This window comes from Stegodyphus dumicola, chromosome 5 (genome assembly GCF_044657685.1).
Source record: "Stegodyphus dumicola isolate Sdum_Otavi_A_Nest chromosome 5, ASM4465768v1".
Lineage (NCBI taxonomy): Eukaryota > Metazoa > Arthropoda > Arachnida > Araneae > Eresidae > Stegodyphus > Stegodyphus dumicola.
The window spans coordinates 28617531-28642046 of record NC_140772.1 but is presented as its reverse complement, the minus strand read 5'-3'; the positions used below and the strand labels follow the sequence as shown (position 1 = coordinate 28642046).

Here is a 24516-nt window from a genome sequence, read left to right as displayed (position 1 = left end):
CTATATTAAAAATTACGAAGTAAATCTTAAACACTTAGTTCCTTGAATAAATTCCAGACCGGATTAAACATGATTTAATTCTCAATAATAAAAGAAGGCATTATCTTTGTTGTTGCGAAGCTTAGTTTCTCTAGATTGGCAGCAAATCCGCTATTTTGCCAAGTTTAAAATGTAAACATGTTCGCCTTCGCAAAATTCATTAGGCTTAGTTGCACTTAAACAACTTTTAAACTGTTGAAAATATTGCATGCAGATTTACTAAAGGCTTAAAAACGTTAACTGGAAGATAAGAACAATGTAATTCAATCATTTTTAAAGCAAAAAATGCACAATTTACAAACATATAAAAGTAAGGAAACTGAGATCAATGAGGCAGTTAACAGAGTGGATATATTTATTTATACATATATTTATATACGTTTGGTGCGGCCGATTGCAAACAAAATACGAGGTGCACATCCACATGTTATAGCAGCCCTATATACAAAATTTCAACATTCTGAAGCTACTCGTTTTTGAGTTATGTGAGATACGTATGTACAGAAGCCACGAAAATTTCTCTTCAGAATTCATTTTAAATCAGTTTTATAATTTTTTGGGGGGAAAAGACTCTTTTATTTTGTCCTTACATACAAATGCCACTCAAAAACATCCTTAAATTGCATTCGATAGCGGTCAAAATGGATATTTTTGTTGAAATATAATGCCTGAGAATTTTCACAATTACAGTACTTCCTTTTTACTTCATACAAGGAAGTAAAAAGCAAAGAGCATTAATAATAAAACTAATATTTGGTGTCTGAACTCGAATTATTGAATAATAGTTATTTCTGCTTAAAACATTTTTTAAAAAATAACAGAAGTAGTTTCACTAAAATAATTAATAATTATTTATTGTTAAACACCCTAATTAAAGTAGCTAACTAGTCCTGTCAGGTTTAGCATTTACATGAGGGCTTCTTTATCAAAATAGATATGAAATTTTGGCAGATGACCATTGTATATTTCGCTTAAATTAAAATAATCCATTTCAGTCCAAGTTTTGCTTTTCATTGAAGATGTTTATTCAAAAAATGTTTAATCAAATTCCTCCTGGAATTTTCCATTTTCTAGAACATTTCAACATATGAAATGAATGCTCCTTTCTGTCAGAAAAATATGATAATAAACAAGTGTATAGTCTTTACTAAAGTGGAAATTCAACCTTCCCTTATCTAAGGACCATATGTTTTGATGAAAATCTCTCTGTCAAGATACAATAAATCTGTGAATGCGAGCTATTGGCAAAAGCAGTTTCTCTGGAGTTGAACATCTGACGACTTCTCCCGTTTAGCATGAAAGCATTTTTTTTAGTGTTGTCATTAATAGGAAAGTTCCTATAAATCTTTGTTGCGGAAGAAAAACATGTCAGAGATCTAAAAATAATCACTACATTCCAGAAAAGAGCAAGTTATTGTGAAGTAAACTACCATTAAAGTAAGACAGACAATTTCTTTCCCTTTTTCTGATATGTATTACTAGACCTTAAAAGACCTTTCTTATCCATAGAGGGGGTGCTTTGATGACAGTTTTTTGACAGCCTAAGTTATTGAGCAACTGTTTACGTGTCTTTAAATAAGATTCAACTTTAGGTTGGTATTGATTTAGTAATAGATTACAGTCAAAAGTCGTTAATTCGGACACCCATAATCCGGAGTGATCTATAATCCGGACCTCAAAGCTAAAAACTTTCTGCGCATGCGCCGCGTTGGCACACGCGCAAAGGCGTTTTACGCGTGCGCGTAAGACCTTGACTACTGCGCATATGCGTGTGCGCAAGTGCAGAATACGTTTTCGCCTGCGCGTTTAATGTATAACGGACAGTGTAAGCTAAAATTATCCAATTATCTATTTCAGTTAATGATTGCATTGTTCCTTAATCTTGGAATTGGATCCCGCTTATTATTTTTTGCAGACTGTAAGAGCAATTTTATAAAAGTAAACTTGAACTTTCGATTATGTCAAATAGAATTTCCGATTCTGGAGCTCCCAAAGGATCGTACAAAACGAAAGTATGTTTCGATGTCCAACAAACAAAAAGTGGAATTGCTGAAAAAAATGGATAAAGACATGAAGAATGTGACAGAGAGGTTAGTGAAAACGAAAAAATTTCGATTGACAAGTTAGTAGGTATTCTCGGCACAGCAATTAACGGGACTTGAACAGCGGAACTTTGTAACTGAACAAGAACTTATGTCTGTTTATAGAATTAAAGAGAAAGTATTATCACATAAAACGAAGCAACTTAAACAACTTACATTAAAAGAAATGTTTAATAAAGTAAACAAATAAATATTAAGTTTTTTTTTTTTTTTTTTTTTTTTTTTGTAAATTTTGATACACTTTAGATCATAATTGTTCTTTATTTCATAAATTACGGTTTCATATTTTTAATTTTAGAATTTCTGCATGCCATCTTACGAGATTTAAACTGATGATCTATAATCCGGAATCGCCGAAGTCCCGACGAGTCCGGATTAACGACTTTTGACTGTACATGCATTTTAAGAGCATCTGAAAGTTTATCTTTATAAAGAGTAAGCTGAATTTTACCCAGCTGTGAGAATGAAATTGGCATGCTACTCTTAATCTGTTATACATAAAAGGAATTAAAAATAATTTTGTTCAACTTACCAGACAAGCAACAAGTACTGAATCACTGTCATTACGTTCTTTTCTGTCTTTGCACAATTTCACCAGTCGCTGAATACCTGTTTATAAATAATATGTTTCTTTTAAGCAATTTCTGATAATGTAAAAGCACTTATACAATAATTGTTAACAAGATATTTGAAACATTTTAATTGAAAAATATTTCCAGAGAAATGTGTTTAAATGTAATTGTTTCACGCTGTATAACGAATAAATTCTTTTTCTGTTAGCATAGCGGATTTTATGTATTCTGCAGACAGTAGTTTGCACTTTATGGAAACTATTTTGATAATTAATTTTTATACGTAAAAGGCATATTTCTTGCAGCGATTTGCTTTCTCTACGATATCCTGATTCTTGGTTGTAACTCTAGCTCAAATTTTCTATGAAAGTAAACTTTTCTGTAGCACTGCCAATATCGATTTAATCCTACTGCTCTTGGGTCTTTTCCAGATTTCATTCAGTGGTCTTGGATGCCATTTTTCTAAGGCTCATTCTGACAAATCAAAAGTTCATAGGAGAAGCTTCAGGTGATTTTACAAGTACAGTTGTACCTCCTGTAAGGGACACCTCTATTTAAGGGATAATTCTGTTAATCCCAGTCCCTTTAAATGAGGACCTTGATGTATTTACACTGAAAAAAGTTTCAAAACTAAGATAGAGGTAGAGAAAACAATTAACATTCGGAGGCAAGTTTGCACTCAGTGAAAGATAGTTTTCTGACAAGGGAACAATGAAGTGAAAAGTTAATGACTCTCTTTTGAAAACTTCTTTTCAATGAGGAAAAGAGGAACAGTATATTGGGAGAAAGCAAGTTGTGGTGCAATCAAAAGAATATTTCTCATTTATATAATTCAAATCCAGTTATTCTTGTTACAGTTCTCAGTAAGAGGAAGAAAACAGTGGTAGCAAAATGTAAGGCAATGCAAGACAGGGACCATCATGGCACAGGGACCTCACAATGTGCTTAAACTTACACTCACAATGTGCTTAGTGAAAACTTATATCATTCATAGTTCTTACTAGGATTGCAGAGCAAAAGAAGTGTAGTTTTGTACTTATGTGTTACTTTTACATACATTAGCTACAATGGCTTCAAGGAGGAAAGGCTTAACATTAAATAAATAAATAAATAAATAAAAAATAAAAAAAGGCGTAATTCATGTAGCAGAAACTTAAAAGTTTAATTTGAGAGATTTGGGGGAGAAAATTGGAATAAGCAAAAAACCAAATCGTGTTAAAGGGTAGAGAAGAAATAAAAATATTATGGATTACTAATTCAAGAGAACAGTATATTAACGCTGTAAAATGTAGAAAAACTGAAGCATGTGAAATGCATACAGTAGTGTTCAATTAGTTTTCTAAGAGCAACCAATATTCACTTAAGGGGAGTATTATTGTAAGAAAAAAAATTTCATAAAATCTGGGACTACAAAACTTCATTATTGGTTAGAAATTAACCAACAGTTGTTGTTAACAAACTATTGTTAGTTAGAAAAATTTAGGGAAAAACGTCGTAACAGTACTTTTAAGATTTTGTAGTGAAGAAAAATCAGTTAAGATATGCAACATGTAACAGACTGGATAAAAACGCTAAATGAAATTCGCGAACGATACGAGGCTTAAAAACATCTACAGTACATATGAAGTTGGATTATTTATCGAATTTTGCCTGATAAAATTCTGTTTTTCAAAGGAGATAGTGCTCTGGTGAAGGAACATCTCAATGCAACTTTGATGTAATGTGGAAGGAAAATTTGAGCAACCGGTTGTAATTGGAAATATATGTATATATATATATATATATTATCATTACTTGTTAGCTTTTCAATTTCTATTTCGATTATATATATATATATATATACACTCATGTCCATAAATCAAGGATAATGCAAAATCAGGCAAAGGAAGAGTTAAAAGCAAAACAAATTTGACTTATTTGTAAAGCTTATTTATTAAACAAAAGGTAAAGAGCAAAAAAAGATGCTATATGTTTGATATTATTAAAAAAAATAGCGATTTTTTCTCCCTGGAGCAAATTACAAAAAAAAAAAACCTATTTACAAGAAACCAATCTTACATGGTTGGTATGATTGTTAATACATTGTATGTCTCCCAGACGATGCAATACAGTCCGTACAACGCCTAGGCATGCTGAGTCTCAAATTATCGATCTGATCTTGGGGGATATTACACCACTCAAAAAGCAATGCTCTCCGAAGTTCCAGTAAACATGTAGGAGGAGGTTGACGGGCTGCAACTCGTCGGCTAAGCATGTCCCACACGTGCTCTACTGGATTCAAGTCTGGTGAGAATGCTGGCCAGTCCATACGGGTGATATCCTCCGATTGAAGGCATTCGCTTACGAAGTTTGCACGGTGAGGACGAGCGTTGTCATCCATAAACACAAATTGTGCGCCCATGGAGCCCGGAAACAAACGTACATATTGTTCCAGAATGACCTCCCGATAGATTTGGCTGGTCATAGTTCCAATTTGAACATGCAGGTCAGTTCTGGAACCCAAAATAATTCCACTCCAAACGAGCACTCCTGCACCACCATAACGGTGTCCTTCAATGATGTTTTCTTGGTGGTAACGGGTACCTGGAGCTCTCCATATGAAAGTCCGATGAGAATCAGACTGCAAGCTAAACCTGGACTCGTAGGAAAACATCACACAAGCCCACTGTTGCGGTGTCCACAATGCATGCTCTCTACTCCAGACTAACCGCAGGCGACAGTGAGTTGCAGTAAGTGGAATGCATCTGACAGGTCTACGAGCATATAGACCAATCTGCCCTAAGCGTCTGTACACGGTCTGCCTTGAAATTGTCGTACCAGTGGCTGGAGAGAGCTGACGAGACAGGTCTGAGGCTGTGCTCTGCCTGTTTCTTTTGGCAGTAACTGCCAAATACCGGTCCTCATTCGGCGTTGTAACTCTGGGGGCGACCTGTGCTGTAACGTCTTCTCACATTACCATCATCTTGGAATTGTTGCCAAAGCTTGGAAATGACACTCTGGACAATTCCAAGTTCGTCTAATGCTTCCAGTTGGGTACGCCCACATTCCAGACGGCCGATAATTCTACCACGTATAAAATCATCCAAATGCGTCCTTTGTGTCATAACTATTCGGTTATTGCACTGAAATGCTTATAAAGCGCCTGCGATCAATTTTACTTCTTTGCCTGTATTCCTTATATATCACTCTCTTACACTCTCGTCATGTGACGTAATATCGGTGTTATCTGGTTAGTTCCTGAAATTTGCATATGATTCTTGAAGATGTGTGTAGTGATTTTTTACAGGTAATATATTTATTTAAGAGTTCGATTTTCGCGTGACTCCGAATTATCCTTAATTTATGGACATGAGTGTATATATATATATATTTAAAAAAAAAAAAAAAAAAAAAAAAAAAAAGTAAAATTACTAATCAGCAAATCGAAGATTTTAAATTGGTTGAGCTTTATTGCTAGCCGTTAAAAAATCTCGTAACATTAATGATACAGCACAAGTTTAATTTTTTGTTCGATTTATTTTGTCTACGGGTTCTAACGAAAGATTTTGATATTTTTGAAATTGAAAGGTTAGACACGTGGTGAGGGTACTGCAAATGCTGTCATTGAATGCATGAAGAAACATCATTCCACTTAAGAAAATAATTTCAGTTTCAATAGATGGAGCAAAACTATGACCGGAGGGAGGAAAGGTTTTCTTTTTGTTTTGGAGGAAATAATTAATCGCGAGATACTTGTTTACCATTGCATCATTCATCAAGAAACGCATTGGCCGTCCAACCGGTATAGCGGTTAGCGTCGCTGACTGCCGTGCCGAAGGGCCCGGGTTCGAATCCCGGAGAACGTTGGTAAATGAATAGTGTCACTGTGGCATGACGGCACTCTAAATAGGCGGCAAGCCGAAAGTCCTGTCGTGCGGTTTGGTCGAAGGGGAGGCGTAGTGGCATACTGTACATTCAGTTGATCAATGTTAAATGAATTTCGCACACTGCGCATGCCCAGAAGAGAATTTGGCGCAATTACGACTTTGGTACAATTTTAAAAGAAGATAAATACGGTGTGTGGTTGATATTCTGTTATCTGGATATAAACAGTTCGAGATTTTGAAACTTATTATGTTGTAAGTTGCTTCATTACTTAGAGTGTAAATATCGATTGTAAATTACGCAAATTTTCGCTTAAGAGTGATTACAAAACAGGAAACATTACTAGATATATTAGCTGAATCTTTATTGATTATACTTCTGAGGAATAAAAGCAATTGCGTATTTAGCATACGTTCCATTCGTATATACTTTAACAAATTAAAGAATAAATCCAGTTTAAATTACTGAATTAAAGTCAAGGAAATTATTATAAATAACCGATATTAAACATAACGTTTATAAACAAAATAAACCAAAATGAAATGAAACAGAAGCAAATGCATTAAGCACAAACAAGTTTCGGTAGTATTGCAATTGTAAACAGTTGATAAGACCTACAAGACGCGCAGGCTTTTGTAGGGTTGCTATGGCCCCTTTTAGCAGTACCTCCTACATGTATGTAGGAGGTACTGCCCTTAGTCGCCAGTATTTCCTCCCACGCCAACGGTAAATCACTGAGCATGCGCAGGATGCGAAATTCGTTAACATTGATCAACTCAATGTGCGGTTTGCCATTACGCGAAGGGGAGAGGGGTGAGAGACCCTCGGACCCGATCTCCCCCGGGGTGTTCTCCATCAAAATTGAGGGCGGAACTGAACTACGGAATGGATGATCAAGATTGTCAACACAATTGCAGCTAAAGCTTTTTCTCATTGCCAATTTAAGAAAGTTTTAGTTGAAATGAAGAGTTAATAAGCAGATTTTCTGGTGCATGAAATGGTACGTTGGCTTTCAAGATTAAATCTTTTAAAACATTTTGCTTCCTTATTATTAGAAATTAAAATATTCCTTCTTGAGAAGGGTGTTGACTATTCTGAACTAATGGGCAATCAGTAGATCCATAAATGTAATTTCACGGTAATCGTTAATTCTCGTATAAATAACCTTAACCGTAAACTACAGGGGAAAGGAAACACAAATATCCTTGATTTTTGTCTTCAGAACAGGTTCTTTGGTAGTTCGATTAATTGCATTTCAACATCAACATCAAATGCAAAAGAGAAATTTCGCAAGATTGCCTTGTGATTTTTAAAATCACTGAACCTAATGTTCGTCTTTAATTAAAGATTTCAATTCATCTGCAAACGATTCCTAATCAGAATTATTTCTGTGGTTCGCAAGTTTAGGAAAATGGGAAGTATTGCCTTCGCTTAATTGACTTTCCCAGAGTCGAAGCTATTCTGAAATGATTTGATATGACAAAGCTCATGAATCAACTGAGTTTGTATTGACTTTATTGAGATACAATTTCCAATGTTGTGTACTTGTATTTCCAATGTTGGAAAAAAATCATTCGAAAATAAATTATCCCTTTTTGTTCAAGATTTTGAAAGAGAAACATTAATTCATTTTCCAAACCTCCTGAAACATCGCCAAGAAAATAATGTGCTATTTCAAAACAATAATTTTAAACATGAGGTGAAATTTTTTACGGAGATTTCAGGGATTCAGAAATAGTATAGCAAAATTAGTCTTTGTTAAAAAAATTCTTCAGTTAAAAAAATCCTTCATCAATAGAACTGCATTTTCTCCCTTCAAATTGACAGTGGCGCCTTGAAATGTAATTCTGGAGTAAAATATCTGATGTGGACACCACATGACTTCCCTGTACGGCCTATTAAATTATAAATATTTTTCTTGCACTTCATTTAAAGTTATTTCCACGAATTATTCTAACTTAATTAATTGATCCCTCAAGGCTAATTAGAAAGACCATAATGTAGGCATCCCTCCCTTTAAGTAGATAACCGTAGTATGCTTTGCCATAATCAACTAAACCAAACCCTCGAGGTAAGTTGAAAAATAACATAAAAAAATTGTAAATTTTGAAATTAAATATCCCAGTCAATTTTTGTGCCACTGCAGTCAATTTTTGATAACGAATATAAAACTTTCCCAAATATAAGCATAGGAACCGATAAACTTCATTAAAAGTTAGATTTTGTTATTTGTCCAATACATATTAGATATAAATATATTTAACATTGTCAATACATGAATATTTTCGTTATTAAAAACACTCCTATAATTGGAAGTATATGACTAAGAAAATAAAGGTCGGTAAGGGGGGGGTATTGTTTATATATGCATGTGTATACTTTTGGCACTGCCACTATTGTAATAAAAAAGGGAGTTGCACCATTACACTTGTGTGCAAAATGAAGGAAATTTACAAATTTTAACTATTTTTTACGAAAAGTATTGAACAAAAGGCACAAATTAAATTATCGAAGAATTATGCAAATACTCTGAGTTGAATACGTAAGCATACATGTAGGTGTCTGCGGAGCTGTGACTGTGAAAGGGATATAAGGGCACGAGGGGTGTTTCGCTGTGTTTCTTGCAAGAATTGAGTTAGGTTATAAGGTTAATTGAGGGCGCAGCCTAAGTTCACCTAACCACAAGGGTCTTATGACTAACATGTGCCAGTTGAAACAACAAACGAGAACATCCAGCTACCCAGCCGTACCTCCATAAAGCGACGCAAAACAAAGAATTAAAAATAAGGAAAAAACAGCCCCCCCTTGGAAAACCAAGCACAACAATTACATTGGCTCAAGTAACAAAAAATATATAAAAATGAAACAAAAAACAAGCAACCGATGCGATAAAACAATTGAACCTCAGACATCATGAAAGGAAAGAGTAAACTAAAAATAATATAAAAGAAAATAATGCAAATGTTAAGTAAATAAAAAAAAGACAAAGGGTTAAATAAATACAAATAAAGCACAGACAAAACATAAAAAGTAAAAAAAAAATCAAACAAGAATTCCCACTTTAACGCGATTATTATTAGGAAAACATATGAATTCTTTTGCAAACTTCTGACGAGTCAAGTTGTTTAACAAAATTGAATTTTTCCCCCACGTGACAGGTCAAAAGACAATCAATCATCTTGGTGTCTGGCATCACCAATTTTTTTTTATAAGTTAAACATAAATCATTGTTCTTTAGTTTATTTCGGCATAGGTTACCCGGGAAGCACCGGTACCCAGTAATAATTTGATCCACGTCAATATTATTTCTTATTTGGCACTTCATTTTCAATTCAATAAACTTGAGATAATCTTTTTTCCTAACTGAATCATTTCAGTCTTGCTTCCACAGATTAAAATAAAAAATTGTTCAATTTTGTATGGGTAATTGTTTTTGAAGGCTGGACATCATGTCTCTTCCTGGCATTACATAGTGCAGCCTGTTTGGCCAACACGTCGGCCCTCTCATTACCAGCAACTGCAACATGGGCTGTAACCCAATGAATCATAGTTTCATGCTGTCTTCAAAGATCCTGATATAGCAACTTAATGCTGTATAAAATTGTCCTTGGCTGCTAGAACTTTTATGGGAGTGTCAAGCGACTATTTCTCATATGTCTCCTTACTACTGCATAAAATATAAGTGCAAAGAAGGATTAAAATACCCTTTTATTCACTCAAAGAAATAATGACAGTCGGCCCCTCCTTGGGCTTACAGGAAAGCCTCCACTTGGTCTTTAACTTAAGCTGGAAAATAAGAAACTACACTAATTCTAACTAGCTAAACTTTAGCCGAAGCTGTACAAAGATAACTAACTGAATTTGCCCGTAATTAAACCTCACCGTTGAATACTAACAAATACGTAAGATTACGGCCGACGTTTCAGTTTTTACAATCCTGACAATCACTGAATTCCTTTTTCTTTTCGTCTTTTCAAAATCCCTGCTCGCCGCATCAACAGTAACATTTTCAGATGTACACCGCGGTGTAGAGACCTATATCTCCCGTTATAGTGAAACACGAAACGTTGTAGATCAAATTTCGAATCACTCATAATCCACAATGAGATGCATGGCCTGTAAAGGTTTTACATAAATTTTAATTTAACTTAATATTTTACATATATACAATGTAGGCTAAAATGCCTGAATCGAATAGTAAGGCTCAAAAAGCAAGAACTGAATAGTTCCATCAAAGAATCTAAATCGAATTCTATTGCGTAGTGTATCGAATTCCACCTTCAAGAAGAATAAAATTTTAAGTCACGTGTTCAGAAGGGGAAGGGTTAAGTAAGCCAATAGATGGACTTCTAACGCCATCTCTTGGCGATATCAAAGAATATTCCTTAACAATAGTAAGCCGATTGACGAAATTCAGCTTGCGTTTTTCATGTCTTGAAAGCACGATTTAGGATATGTATTAGATTTATATATAGCATTTTTCTAATGCAGGTATTTTGACCCAAAATCGTATTTTTTCTGAAATGACATGCCAGTTTTTTTCCATATTTCGAGTCTACGACTCAAATTATGCCAAACTGCTAAGTTTTTGTAAAACTCGTACGAGTAGTTTTTAAAAAATTAACTCTCAAAATTTTAGCTCCTCAATGCTCATTGAATTAGATATATATTTATTCACATCTCTTTTTTTAATTAAATTTACTTGATTCCTTCTTCCAGAGTTCGAAATTTAGGCTTCATCCAAATATAATTCGCATATTTTTTATGATTTATTTAAAAATATTTTTTGCAAATTTTTCGAAAAATTTTTTGTAAATTTTTAATCTCATCTTAAAGTTGATGTATTTCTAGGCACACCTTCAAAAAAATTAGAGTTTTTCATTCAAAATTTTGTAAGATATACATGAATTTACATATTGGTGCAATTTGAAATTTGGCATATTTGTTTTAAGCGATAATAACACCAAATGTGGTTTACGCACTTTGTTAAAATTAACAGGGTGTAACAGAACAGATGATCACAATTTTAAAGGCGATAAAATTAGCAAAAGTAACAATTTTCGTAGTAGAGTGTGTGCCGGAATGGAAAGTGCGAACATGCAAACATAGTTAAGTAAAAACACGGAAAAGTCTTATTCATGGACAATTACAAGAAATAGTATTTGATATTTAGAAAAGCAGTTAAAATGAATGACCAGCAATTGCCCTATTTGCTTTGTCATCGTTGTGATGGGATACATGCATCACGGATTTTATTTAAGGAATTGGTTTGGTTTGGTTTGGTTTATTCGATTACGGCAAAGCACACTCTGCGTAAAGGAAGGGATGCCTTCGTGGGTGGGGAATTTCTAAGGAAAACTGGCTCGTATACACGTTAAACATGGGGAAAACCACGAAAACGCCCATGCAACCAGCCCGTATTCGAACCTCGGACCGAACTACCAGTGTTCAGCAACTATACCGCTCGACCACTGGTGGGCTTATTTAAGGAATTATACACGGATCTTATTAACCGTGTAAAAACCATATACAAATTTACATTATTATTCAATAAATTGAGGCACTTGACCCTCCGAAGAGTGATACCTGCATTTCCCTTGGTGGTTGTTCATTTGAAAATTTTTCGTAAATATCAAACATTATTTCTTGTAAATATTCGTGATTAAAATGACTTTTCGTTCTTCATGTTCTTACTATGCTTCCGCGTTCATGTTTCACGTTTCATCATATTTGTATTGCAAAAATTGTTACTATATGCTTATCCCCTCTTAAATGTTTAAACTTTAAATCTATTACATATTGTATAATACAGTCAAAAGTCTTTAATCCAGACGTCCATAATCCGGAATGATCTATAATCCGGACCTCAAAGCTACAAACTTTCTGCGCAGTAAACAAATAAATATTAAGCTTTTTTTTATTGTAAATTTTGATACCGTTTAGATCATAATTGCTCTTTATTTCATAAGTTATGGTTTCATATTTTTAATTTTATAATTTCTGCATGCCATCTTACCAGATTTAAATTGATGATCTATAATCCGGAACAACCGATAATCCGGAATCGCCGAAGTCCCGAAGAGTCCGGATTAAAGACTTTTGACTGTATATTCTGTTTATTTGAGGTGCGCTGTTTAAAACTATGCTGGATCTCTAAGAGTTTTCCATATAAAAATTTAGATCATAATTGCTCTTTATTTCATAAATTATGGTTTCATATTTTTAATTTTATAATTTCTGCATGCCATCTTACCAGATTTAAACTGATGATCTATAATCCGGAACAACCGATAATCCGGAATCGCCGAAGTCCCGACGAGTCCGGATTAAAGACTTTTGACTGTATATTCTGTTTATTTGAGGTGCGCTGTTTAAAACTATGCTGGATCGCTAAGCGTTTTCCGTATAAAAATTTCTTTGGCCTTTTTGCTATGAAAACATTGGGAAATTTACATTACTTATTAATGAAATTTCACTAACAAATTTCTCATGATTCCTTCAGAATTAAGTATCACTAGTGGCCAAACGGTTAAAGACCGCTAAATACTGGTAAATCTAATCTAATCGAAGGGCTTGCTGCATGGTTGGTTTTCGTGTTTTTTTGCCATGTGTAACAAAAATAAGAGCCAGTTTCTGTTAGAAAGTACTCCACGAAGGCATTTCTTCCCATAGACAGATAGGCCTCATGTGCTTATTATGCCATATTCAAAATGACTTAACCTAACCAAACTAGAAGAAAACTTTGTGATAGCATATTTCTCTCTGGCTGTATATCAGTTTTTGAAGGCGTAATTTAGATGGCTTAGTTCATTACAACAAAGCTCAAAAGGATTGTCTTTAAGAGAAAACATGTCTTCATGGAGGACATTCTAAGGGACACTGTTTCATTTTCATATTACATATGCGGGAAATTTTACTCAACCAGCCCATTCGGTTTAATGGGTATATAAAATAGAATCTGGAATCAACTGCCAGTATTCTGCAATTTTATCCACTTAGCGAATGGGTTCTGAGACATCTTATTTTATAGTTATGAAGATTTTAAATTCTTACAGTTATCTCTACTCTGCCTTTAAATGTAACAAAGTAGCATTACTAGGGTATAATACACAACGCACGCATAATTATTTACGATAATACTCCAAGGCAAATTGTGTAGTTTAAGGTTATATAAGAAAATCAGATCTGAACTAGCTCTCATTATATCACTTTTTAGAAAAAAGTATTAATAATAATTTTGCATATGTTATCATATTTCTCCTCTGAAAAGAAAAGATCTGGGTCTTGCAACCAGTGACCTTTATAGTTTTATTTATTTAGTTAGTTATTTTAACTGAATCAGAATTCATTGAATAGAAGAAAAGCCTACGTTAGAAGAATACGAAATTATTCTTTCAAAACCTGAATTTGGTTGTTCGCAGATATATATATATATATTCTTTTCCTTCCAGACCAAGAGTGTTTTATGTATTTTTAGTTATCAAAAAATCAGATTTATTATCTTTAATTTAGCTTTGCTCTTCACCAGATGCCACTATTTTTACCTTGCATCTCCGCGACGATGTTCGATGTGTTTGGATTGGAGCATAGCCTAGCGAGAGCGATAGCGGCCTTCTGCTGAATTCTCTCGCAGGCCGCCAGCTGCGGGGCCCCGTGGCCCACTGAGGGCCGCAGCTGCAGGAAACACAGCAGTAACACCAGACTTCCTCCGGACGAGAGAGAATCTCGATATTCTTCTTTCGCTGCCATATTTGCCAGCACTGTTGCCACCTGCAAAGAAATGAAACAGTTTTATTCTTGTCTTTTATGTGTAATTTCAACCTATTCAAACGAAAATTCATTCGCCTTGTTAAAAGAGGCTCAAATTGTGCTGTCAAACATCAAAAACGGAATGAAAAAATAGCAGTAATAATGAAGATATCAATACGATATTTCCTTCTATTAAAGAAAATTACGTATATTTCTTTTCTCATGAATTGAAAAAGAAATGATATCGAATGTAATAAAAACAATAAATAAGAAGCAACATTAAAGAACAGTTTTGGTTTTATAGAATTTTACGGTAGAATAGAATATGTAGAATTTTATTTTGATAAGTTATAATTTTATAGAACATTTTATAAAATTATCAAATTTTATATTAATTATTATGATATTACATTATTAATTATTCTTCTGTTTCCTTTTGTTTTTCAAGTTTTCGAAGAATAACAATAGTTCTGAGTGAAGTTTTATAAACATATAAGGTATTTTCTCCCTCCAACTCGCAAGCCTTCGCAATGTAATTGGAAACACACTTGACGCATATTCGAGAGGTCCAGGATTCGAGTCTCGACGAGCACATTGCACATTTTTCACGTCTCCTGCCCCCCCCCCACACCCCCAAAAAGTAATGACCCTGCAATTGGCACCCAAACTAAAAAAAGGTGGTGGGCGACAATTCTTCACCTCTAGAATTTGATGATTGGGTCCACTAATCCCCAATCGCCCTTTAAAAAGGGGAATATATAATGTATTTTCTCTCTCCTTTCCACATTCTTTCGTGGTGTAATTGGAAGCATATTCGACATGTATTCGAGAGGTCCAGGATCCGAGTTCCGGCGAGGGAACTGCTACATATTTTTCACGTGTCCTCTTAAAAACACCTAATGACTTTACAGAGAACTTAAAGAATCGAAAGTGTTAGAATTCAGGAAACAAGAAATGTAATTGACCACCATAATGTTTTATTTCTTTTCGTACAGATCTTTAATCATAAACTTTTCCTAGACTTTTAAAAATTAATTCTTGTTTTCAATGTATTCTGTGTTTAGTAATCTTTTGTTTGTAAGCAGGTGTTAAGAATTCTGTTTTTAGTATATTAGTTTTGTTCATTTCTTTTTCATTAAGAGTTAAAAAATAATCTTTACGGAAGCTGCAAGGATAGGATTTTCTGAAGATTGGATGCTTAACTAATTACAGAGTACATAAAATAAATAAATAAATAAATAAACAAAATAAACAAAAGTAAGCTAAATTTCACCATGATATAATACTTCCTGTTTATGTTAACATACATTAAAATGTAACTATTCAGTTTTTAGTCGCCTTTCTTTTTCATATTTTTTTTATCTTCTTTTTTTTTCTCCCATTAAAATTTCTTTTTCTTCGATAAAATTTGAATTTAACCGTAAAGCAGCAAGTAAATGCTGCTCTTATCATTATATCATTGTCATCAGTGCAATGAAAGTGAGACACTAGGTGTAAGATTTCCAGCTTAAGCAATTTTTTTAAGCTTTCAACTTGTAGTTCACTCGAACACTGGTAGTTCTGATCTGGGTTCGATTCCAGACGAATGAGCTGGCTGCGTGGACGTTTTCGTGATTTTCCCCAAGTGTAACATTTATGCGAGATAGTTTCCTTTAGAAAGTCCATGAAGTCATCCCTCCCTTTTGGCAGATAGCTCTGTGCTTTGCTGTAATCTTAGTAAACCAAACCTTCACAGAACTCATGTTTTGGAACCCTCTTTAAATTATTGATTTAATGTTTTCTGAATCTTTTTAGTGCTAATAAAATAATGAGCTTTGAGGTAAAACTAAGAGGAAGAGGAAGTAATTTGAAGGGGCTAAATCTATGAATAAGAGAGGCGGTTGAGAATTGTTATTCTTTTCTTTGCTAGAAACTACTTGACGAAAATGAAATTCTGTGGCAGTGAATTGACATGTAAGAGAAATTTCAGTTATTCAAGTAAACGTTTTCAAACGTAATGCGCTGAGAAGTCTGTCCATTACATCTTGATAAACGTTGAATTCCCCATATAGCGCTCAGAAACAACTACAGTCAAAAGTCGTTAATCCGGACTCGTCGGGACTTCGGCGATTCCGGATTATCGATTTTTCCGGATTATAGATCATCAGTTTAAATCGCGTAAGATGGCATGCAGAAATTCTAAAATTAAAAATATGAAACCGTAATTTATGAGATAAAGAACAATTATGATTTAAAGGGTATCAAAATTTACAAAAAAAAGCTTAATATTTATTTGTTTACTTTATTAAACATTTCTTTCAATGTAAGTTGTTTAAGTTGCTTCGTTCTATGTGATAATACTTTCTCTTTAATTCTATAAACAGACATAATTTTTTGTTCAGTTACAAAGTTCCGCTGCTCCAGTCCCGTTAATTGCTGTGCCGAGAATACCGACTAACTAGTCAATCGAAATTTTTTCGTTTTCACTAACCTCTCTGTCACATTCTTCATGTCTTTATCCATTTTTTGCAGCAATTCCACTTTTTGTTTGATGGACATCGAAACATACTTTCGTTTTGTACGATCCTTTGGGAGCTCCAGAATCGGAAATTCTATTTGACATAATCGAAAGTTCAAGTTTACTTTTATAGTATTGCTCTTACAGTCTGCAAAAAATAATAAGCCGGATCCAATTCGAAAATTAAGGAACAACGCAATCATCAACATTAACTGAAATAGATAATTAGATAATTTTAGCTTATACCGTCCGTTATAGATAAAACGTGCACGCGAAAACGTATTCTGCGCTTGCGCACACGCAAATGCGCAGTCGTAAGAGGTCTTACGCGCACGCGTAAACGCCTATGCGCATGTGTCAACGCGGAGCATGCGCAGAAAGTTTTTAGCTTTGAGGTCCGGATTATAGATCATTCCGGATTATGGGTGTCCGAATTAACGACTTTTGACTGTACTTCCATAATTATCTCTTTCCAATCAAAAACGGTCGTCAATATGGTCTTTACTCGAGATTTCCGGAACTAAAATTTCAGTGTCTGGTGTAAACCTACTCTTTTCCAAGCAGATGACTTCTATTTTGTTTCAGGATCATAAGAAAAAATCGGTGGGGAATTTTAATGTCTTTCATTTGGATCAAATCATGACATGCAGAAATTCAGTGATCTTTCTGCTTTGCGATTAGTGTGGAAGGGAAAATGTTTTCAAGGTTGTTCATGCAGTTTTATGAGCAACGTCTTTATTACTTAACTCATCAAGTATCATTCGAAGAGATAGATGACAATTTTTCAGCATTCTTGATGTTCTCATCCAGTCGAAGCTTTCCTGGATTCATCCTCAACGTTTTTTTGTTTCCAGCATGAATTCATCCGTACCAATGAAAAAACATTGGATCGTGTTTTATTGATATCCACATACTGCATAACACTCCACGCACAACGTTTAAAATGTTTCCAATGCTATTTGTCCTGCTTTGCGACATAGTAATTAATGCTGTCGATATCGTTTGGCAAGTTTATAGACCTTGTTACCCACTCGGAAAACATTCCCAAAACTTTGATAGATGCACAGTGTATTTTGAATATAAATTGGTTACAATTATTTCTTTAAATAATTACAATGTATTGAATACAAAAGGAAAGGACATAATTTTACAGAAAAACAAAAATCTATTAAAAAAACGCCATTGGATGAAATATGAAGACATTCAGTTTTTGATCCAACAAAGTATACAATTCATTCCTTGAATCTACTTTTTATTCATTCGTTTTGCCGACTTGTTCCCTAGTATAATTTGTTGCTGGGCCCGCAGATTGATTCCTCCCTTCCTTTTCATTCAAAGAATAACTTCTAGTTTCTGCAATAATATCTGTCTATTTTCGTCAGATCTTGAGTGGTATTGTTAAAGCGAAGTTTATACAATGATTTCCTGCTTTAAGACATGAGTTTGAAGAAATATGATATGGGTTTGATGACCATGTTTGGAGGGAAAATTTTTATCCTATCCTGTTTTAATTGTTAGATGGGATTGTTTAGAATTTGAAGAGATAATTTGCTGTTAGATTATATGACTATGAAAAAATATTCTGTGAATTGTTCTGTTTTCAATTAATTCAAATTTCAAGTTTTAGTATCAACAAAATAATGCTAATAAACTAAATAGTACTATGTTATAATAGTCAGTTTTGAAAATTTTAAAAGAATATATTCTGTAGAGATGGTTACCTTCGTCCTATCCACATCGGCTTCTACTTGCTTGCTCGTACGTTTTTCAAAAAAATTCCTTAAAGATCTCATACATAAATTAATTATGCATTCATCTCTCGATTTGCCACTAATACCGGAGAAGATATTTACGTTAATTCCAAATCACGGTTAATAGCGCAATAATTTAAAAAAAAGTAAAAAGGAATAATCCGTGTTAAAATTCACACAGAAATGCTATTAAAAACTTATCTGTGTTTTCAAGTAGTTCGATTTGGATAATAAGTTCACTTAGTTACAAAAACCGAATCAGTATCCAAGGGGGAAAAGGAAAAAAGGATATTCTATAAATAAAAGAAGAATTAACTTCATTTGAAATGCAAAACTAAATTATACGTGCTGTTACATAACGATATTTGCAAGAGAATTTAACTAATAACATTGAGTTAAATTAAGTTGGTTACAACGTTTTGTTTTTTGGAAGAGATGGATGATCTTAGAAAAGGAATCCTTGAAAGATCTTTTCTTTTACTTAATGTTATATATCGTCTACTTTCTTTTTCTTAATGCTACACTACAGCGTGCAAAATGATTCCGATAACGCTATATTTTCCCAAAATTTTAAGATGGTTCCCAGCTGGCGTCAGCAGGTCCCTTAAAGCAGTTTTATTTTCCTTAATATGATCTGAATGTCTGATTTTAATTACTTAAAACTGATTAAGACAATAAATTAGGATTTTAAGCTTATTTTGGTGAGAAGAGGAAGTTACTTTGTCATACATAAGTGCATTTTGCATTCGTTCATTTTAGTGTACTAAAAATGGATATAACGCCTAGAAAGGGAACGAGGATTATTGCACTTAACAGTCCATAACTGTAAGAGATATTGCAATCACGGCTGGTATTGGTTAATTGAGCGTTTCTCGAATTCTGAGAACACACAATGAAACTGGATCATTTTCTCCAGAAAGGAAAGATAAATGTGGGAGGAAAAGGAAAATAACTTCAAAATCTGATCGATTTCTACTCTAGAATGGTATTAATAATCCAATAAAAGTTAGAAAAGACCTTAAAAGAGCTCTGTTATCTTCTGCTGATATTCATCCTTAAACGTGCAGCGTAGATTACCCTCTGCTTGTCGGAAAGCAAGAAAGCCTACTATAAAACAACTTTATACACGTTAAATGAAGCAAAGCGATTATTGTAGGCTAAGAAATATGACTCTTGGATCACAAATGACTGGTTACAGCCGAAGACGTCGCGGCAAAAACATTGCGGACGAAAACGTCGTGGAGAAAACAACGCAAGGCAAAACATCGAAGGAGAAAACATCGCAAATAGAAAACATCGCAGTTCTAAAACATCGTGGTACAAAAAATCGTCGTCGAAAATAAATCAGTTCAAAAACTTCGCAGTTTAAAAGCATCGTCGTCGAAAATATCGTGGTAAAAAATAAAGTATATAGAAATCATCGCATGACGATAACATCGCAGACCTGCATTTTTTCAGGCTTTAATAACTGTAAATGGATATCCCCATAATGATTTGTGAGCGCAAAGTGGAAAGAAGGATAATTTTTACTTTCATATTTTTTATTAACTAATAAACGTTTTGCTGAGAAAATAAGAAAAAAACTTAAGCATAGAAAATTAATGCAACTTATAGCACTTAATAGAATTTTAAACCGACATAGTTAACTAACAAAGGCCATTAATAAATCATTTTTTTTATAAAATTTTTACTGGTAATTTTTCATGAAAAGTATAATCTATAAGTTGTATTTAGTTTTCTATGCTTAAGTTTCCTTCTTACTTTTGAAGCAAAAAAAAAAAAAAAAATTACTTAATAAAAAAAATGTGAAAGTAAAAATTATCCTTCTTCACATCTTGCGCTCACAAATCATTATGGGAATATCCATTTACAATTATTAAAACCTGAAAAAAGCATCTCTACGATGTTATCGTTATGCGATGATTTGTAGACACTTTATTTTTTACCTCGATATTTTCAACAACGATGTTTTTAAACTGAGAAGTTTTCGAACCGCTTTATTTTAGACGACGATGTTTTGTTCAACAATGTTTTAGAAATGCGATGTTTTCTCCCACTATATTTTGTAGTACGACGTTTTTGCGTTGCGTTGTTTCCTCCGCGACGTTTTCATCCGCGATGTTTTTGCCGCGATGTTATCACCAAATGACTAGCTGAAGGTCATTTTCTGCGACGAGACTCATTTATTGATCATGGTTGTACATCTGATGTTGTTTGATGAAGCAAGGGTGAATCAATAAGAACTCAATATATCTCACAAACCATAAAATACCCTGATAACCAAATGTTTTGGGGTTTTCTCACTGCAAATGCACTGGAAATCTACCTTCTATTGACGGAAATGAATTCATGGAAGTAGATAGAAATTTTTAAATAAAGAATTGGGACGTTCTCGAAAACCTTTTCTAGGGCATTTCAACAAGACTTAGCTTCATGCCACAGTTCGAAATCTGTCAGAAGATTCATACTTGAGAATAAAATTATTGGGCTAGACTGGCCTGGAAATACACCGGACTTAAACCCGATCGAATTCTGGCACATTCTCAAGGAAAACCTTAGCAAAATAGATTGTACGAAAAAGGTGCATGATAAAAATACTATAAAAGTATGGGTCCATGATAAAAATGTAAACAATATATGCAAAAAAGACTAGTAGAGTCAATTATTCAATGCATTAGCGATGTCGTTTGTGTTAGACACATCTTCTATTAATTTTATTATTATTATTCGCTGTTATCTCCCGTTCTACTGGGCAGATTGACGAATTTCAGATTGCGTTTCCCATGCCTCGAAAGCGCGACTTAGGATATATATTAGATTTATATATAGCTTTGTTTTAATATAGGTATTTTGACAGAAAATGAGACTTTTCTGAAATAACATACCATTTTTTTCCATATTTCGATTCTACGACTCAAATTATGCCTAAATATTAAATTTTGTAAAATTTGGGGCGACATTTACGGAGAAATTCAAAAATTTAACTTGGCGCATTTTATTCAGTTTGAGCCAAGAATAATTCACTTGGCGAACTTCTTAATATATGATCACCTATTTTCCTTTCCCTTCCATTGTGCAGCAGCGGAAAACATTTCACATCATTCCTGTCTTTTTACATTGTGGAGGAGCGGGGAAAAAGTCACATTGTTTCTATTTTCAGATAATTTTAACGAAGTGCGTAAGCCATATTTTCGTTATTATCGCTTTCAACAAATATGCCAAATTTCAAAACGCACCAATATATAAATTCAGATATATCTTCGAAAATTTCGAATAAAAAGCTCTACTTTTTTGCAGGTATGCTTAGAAATACATCTACTTCAAGTCGACTGTAAAAATTTCATAGATTATAATTCAAAATATTTTTCAAAAAAATGTATAACAATTATTTAAAAATACAAATTTAAAAAATAAATCATAAAAATGGGTGAATTTTATTTGGAATGAACCTATATTTCGAACTGTGTAGGGAGGAATCAAATAAGTTTCGTAAAAAAAGAGATATTAATAAATACATTCCAAATTGAATTAACACTGAGGAGCTAAAATATTTAGAGCTAATTGTTTAAAAACTACTCGTGCGATTTTTACATACTACTCGTGGGAGTTTGGCATAATTTGAATCATAGGATCTAAATATGGAACAAAATTGGCATGTCAATTCAGAAAAAGTCCGATTTTGAGTAAATACCTATATTAGAACAACGCTATATATAAATCTAATACATATCCTAAGTCGCGCTTTCGGGACATAAAAAACGAATAAAAATTTCGTCAATCGGCCCAGTAGAACGAGAGCTATCGAACTGCTCCGCATTTTTTTGCGCAGTGTACATAAAAATTATAATAAAAAATCGCTTTGTCACAACTAATTTGCACACTATAGTGTTACGAAATGTACAGGCGGGATGAGACAGCTTCCCCGCAAAGCAGTTTTAAGGTTGTCATAAAATTGCAAGGGAAGGCAGGGTTCCCACATTTGGCGAGAAATCGCCCATTTGGCGACAAACATGGACGGATGGACAACCTTCTGGAACGAATTCTTACCGGTTTAGTCCAGAAATCGAGTTGACGTCGGTCGTGTTGACAGCCGGGCAGCGAGTGCCGAGTGGGTCGTCGAGTTCACCGAAGGAATCTCTTAGTGTATCGCGGTTAGCTGCGTCCGACACCGCAGGGATTGACTCGCTAGACGAGACACCATCTCGATACTGACTAACTCGCACTCGAGAGGCACACTTTACTCGCCCTCTCGACGAGGCACTCCATCGATACTAACTGACTGCGGACCAGCAGGGTTTATATAGCTTTCGGCTTGTGTTCAAGAACATTCTGGGCTAAACCGGTAAGAATTCGTTCCAGAAGGTTCTCCATCCGTCCATGATATATCGCCAATTTTGCCGCCAAAGGTTGGCAAATGGGCGATTTCTGGCCAAACGTGGCAACCCTGCCTTCCTATGCCATTTTATGGCAACCCTTAAACTGCTTTGCGGGGAAGCCATCTCACCGCGCCTGTACATTTCGTAACAATAGTATCAAATACTTTGACACGATCTAATTTTGGTGTTATTATCCCAACTATTTTTCTTTTTGTCTTCTCCGAAAAGAGTTTTACGATGATTTATGACAAACCCATCGTTCAGTATTCATCATATTTTTTTTAGACGGGGGCCACAAAATTGGAGTTGACCGTAAAAATTTCATCAACGTGTGGAAGTATTTTATGAATTCAGAGAAGTTAATAGAATGATATGTACCGTATCAAATTGCAGAATTAAGATTGTATATTGTTTTACCGGAGACTGAAAGATAAGTAACTCTGTATTAGATATAATTAAAAGACGATAGTTATTTTGACTGACTGTAATCATTTCCCGATTGGCCTTGGGTCATCGACATGGACATACCATTAAAACTGGCTTTAACTAATTGTAAGTATGTTTGATGTCTAAAAGTAGAGACAAGATCTATTTAGGAGCTGTAAAAGTGTGAACATAAAATACAGAAATTTGTTTCCCCTTTCATACACTGAAGTGACAAAAGTCATGGGATAGCCATATGGGACAAAAGTCATGGGATAGCCATATGGGACATACGAGGGACGTGTCCGATAGGACAGTGCGGCGAAATTTGTCTTCCTTGGGCTATGCCAGCAGAAGACCGACTCGAATGCCTTTACTGACAGCACGACATCGCCTGCAGCGACTCTCGTGGGCTCCTGAGCATATCGGTTGGTCCCTAAACGAATGGAAAACCGTGGCTTGGTCAGATGAGTCACGATTTCAGTTGGTAAGAGCTGATGGTAGGGTTCGAGTGTGACGCAGACCCCACGAAGCCATGGACCCAAGTTGTCAACAAGGCACTGTTCAAGCTGGTGATGGTTCCATAATGGTCTGGGCTGTTTTTACATGGCATGGATTCGGTCCTCTGGTGCATCATTGACTGGAAATGGATACCTTCAGCTACTTGGAGATCACTTACAGCCATTCATGGACTTCACGTACTCAAACAACGATGAGATTTTTATGGATGACAATGCGCCATGTCACCGGGCCACAATTGTTCGCGATTGATTAGAAGGAGATTCTGGGCAATTCCAGCGAATGATCTGGCCACCTAGATCGCCCGACATGAATCCCATCGAACATTTATGGGACATCATCGAGAGGTCAGTTCGTGCCCAAAAACCCTGCACTGTCAACACTTTCACAATTATGGACGTCTATAGAGGCAGCATGGCTCAATATTCTTGCAGGGGACTTCCAACGACTTGTTGAGTCCATGCGACGTCAAGTTGCTGCACTTCGCCGGGCAAAAGGAGGACCGACAAAATATTAGGAGGTATCCCATGACTTTTGTCACTTCAGTGTACAGTGTTTTGCTTTTTATGAAACTCTTCTTTTTATTATTAGTTATGATAATAATTATATAAGCCACGAAGATAC

General features: G+C 34.6%; 1 protein-coding gene across 3 annotated transcripts in view; it reads right to left on the bottom strand.

Moving 5' to 3' along the window:
• LOC118197716 (uncharacterized) overlaps window positions 1–24516 on the bottom strand; it is a 146838-nt gene that overhangs the window by 4764 nt on the left and 117558 nt on the right. For all 3 annotated transcript variants that reach the window (XM_035369248.2, XM_035369247.2, XM_085816521.1), the window contains exons 13-14: window positions 14122–14347; window positions 2674–2750 (exon numbers count right to left, since the gene is read on the bottom strand). In XM_035369248.2, coding sequence (XP_035225139.2) covers window positions 2674–2750; window positions 14122–14347 — 303 coding nt within the window. The remainder of the gene's footprint in view (window positions 1–2673; window positions 2751–14121; window positions 14348–24516) is intronic.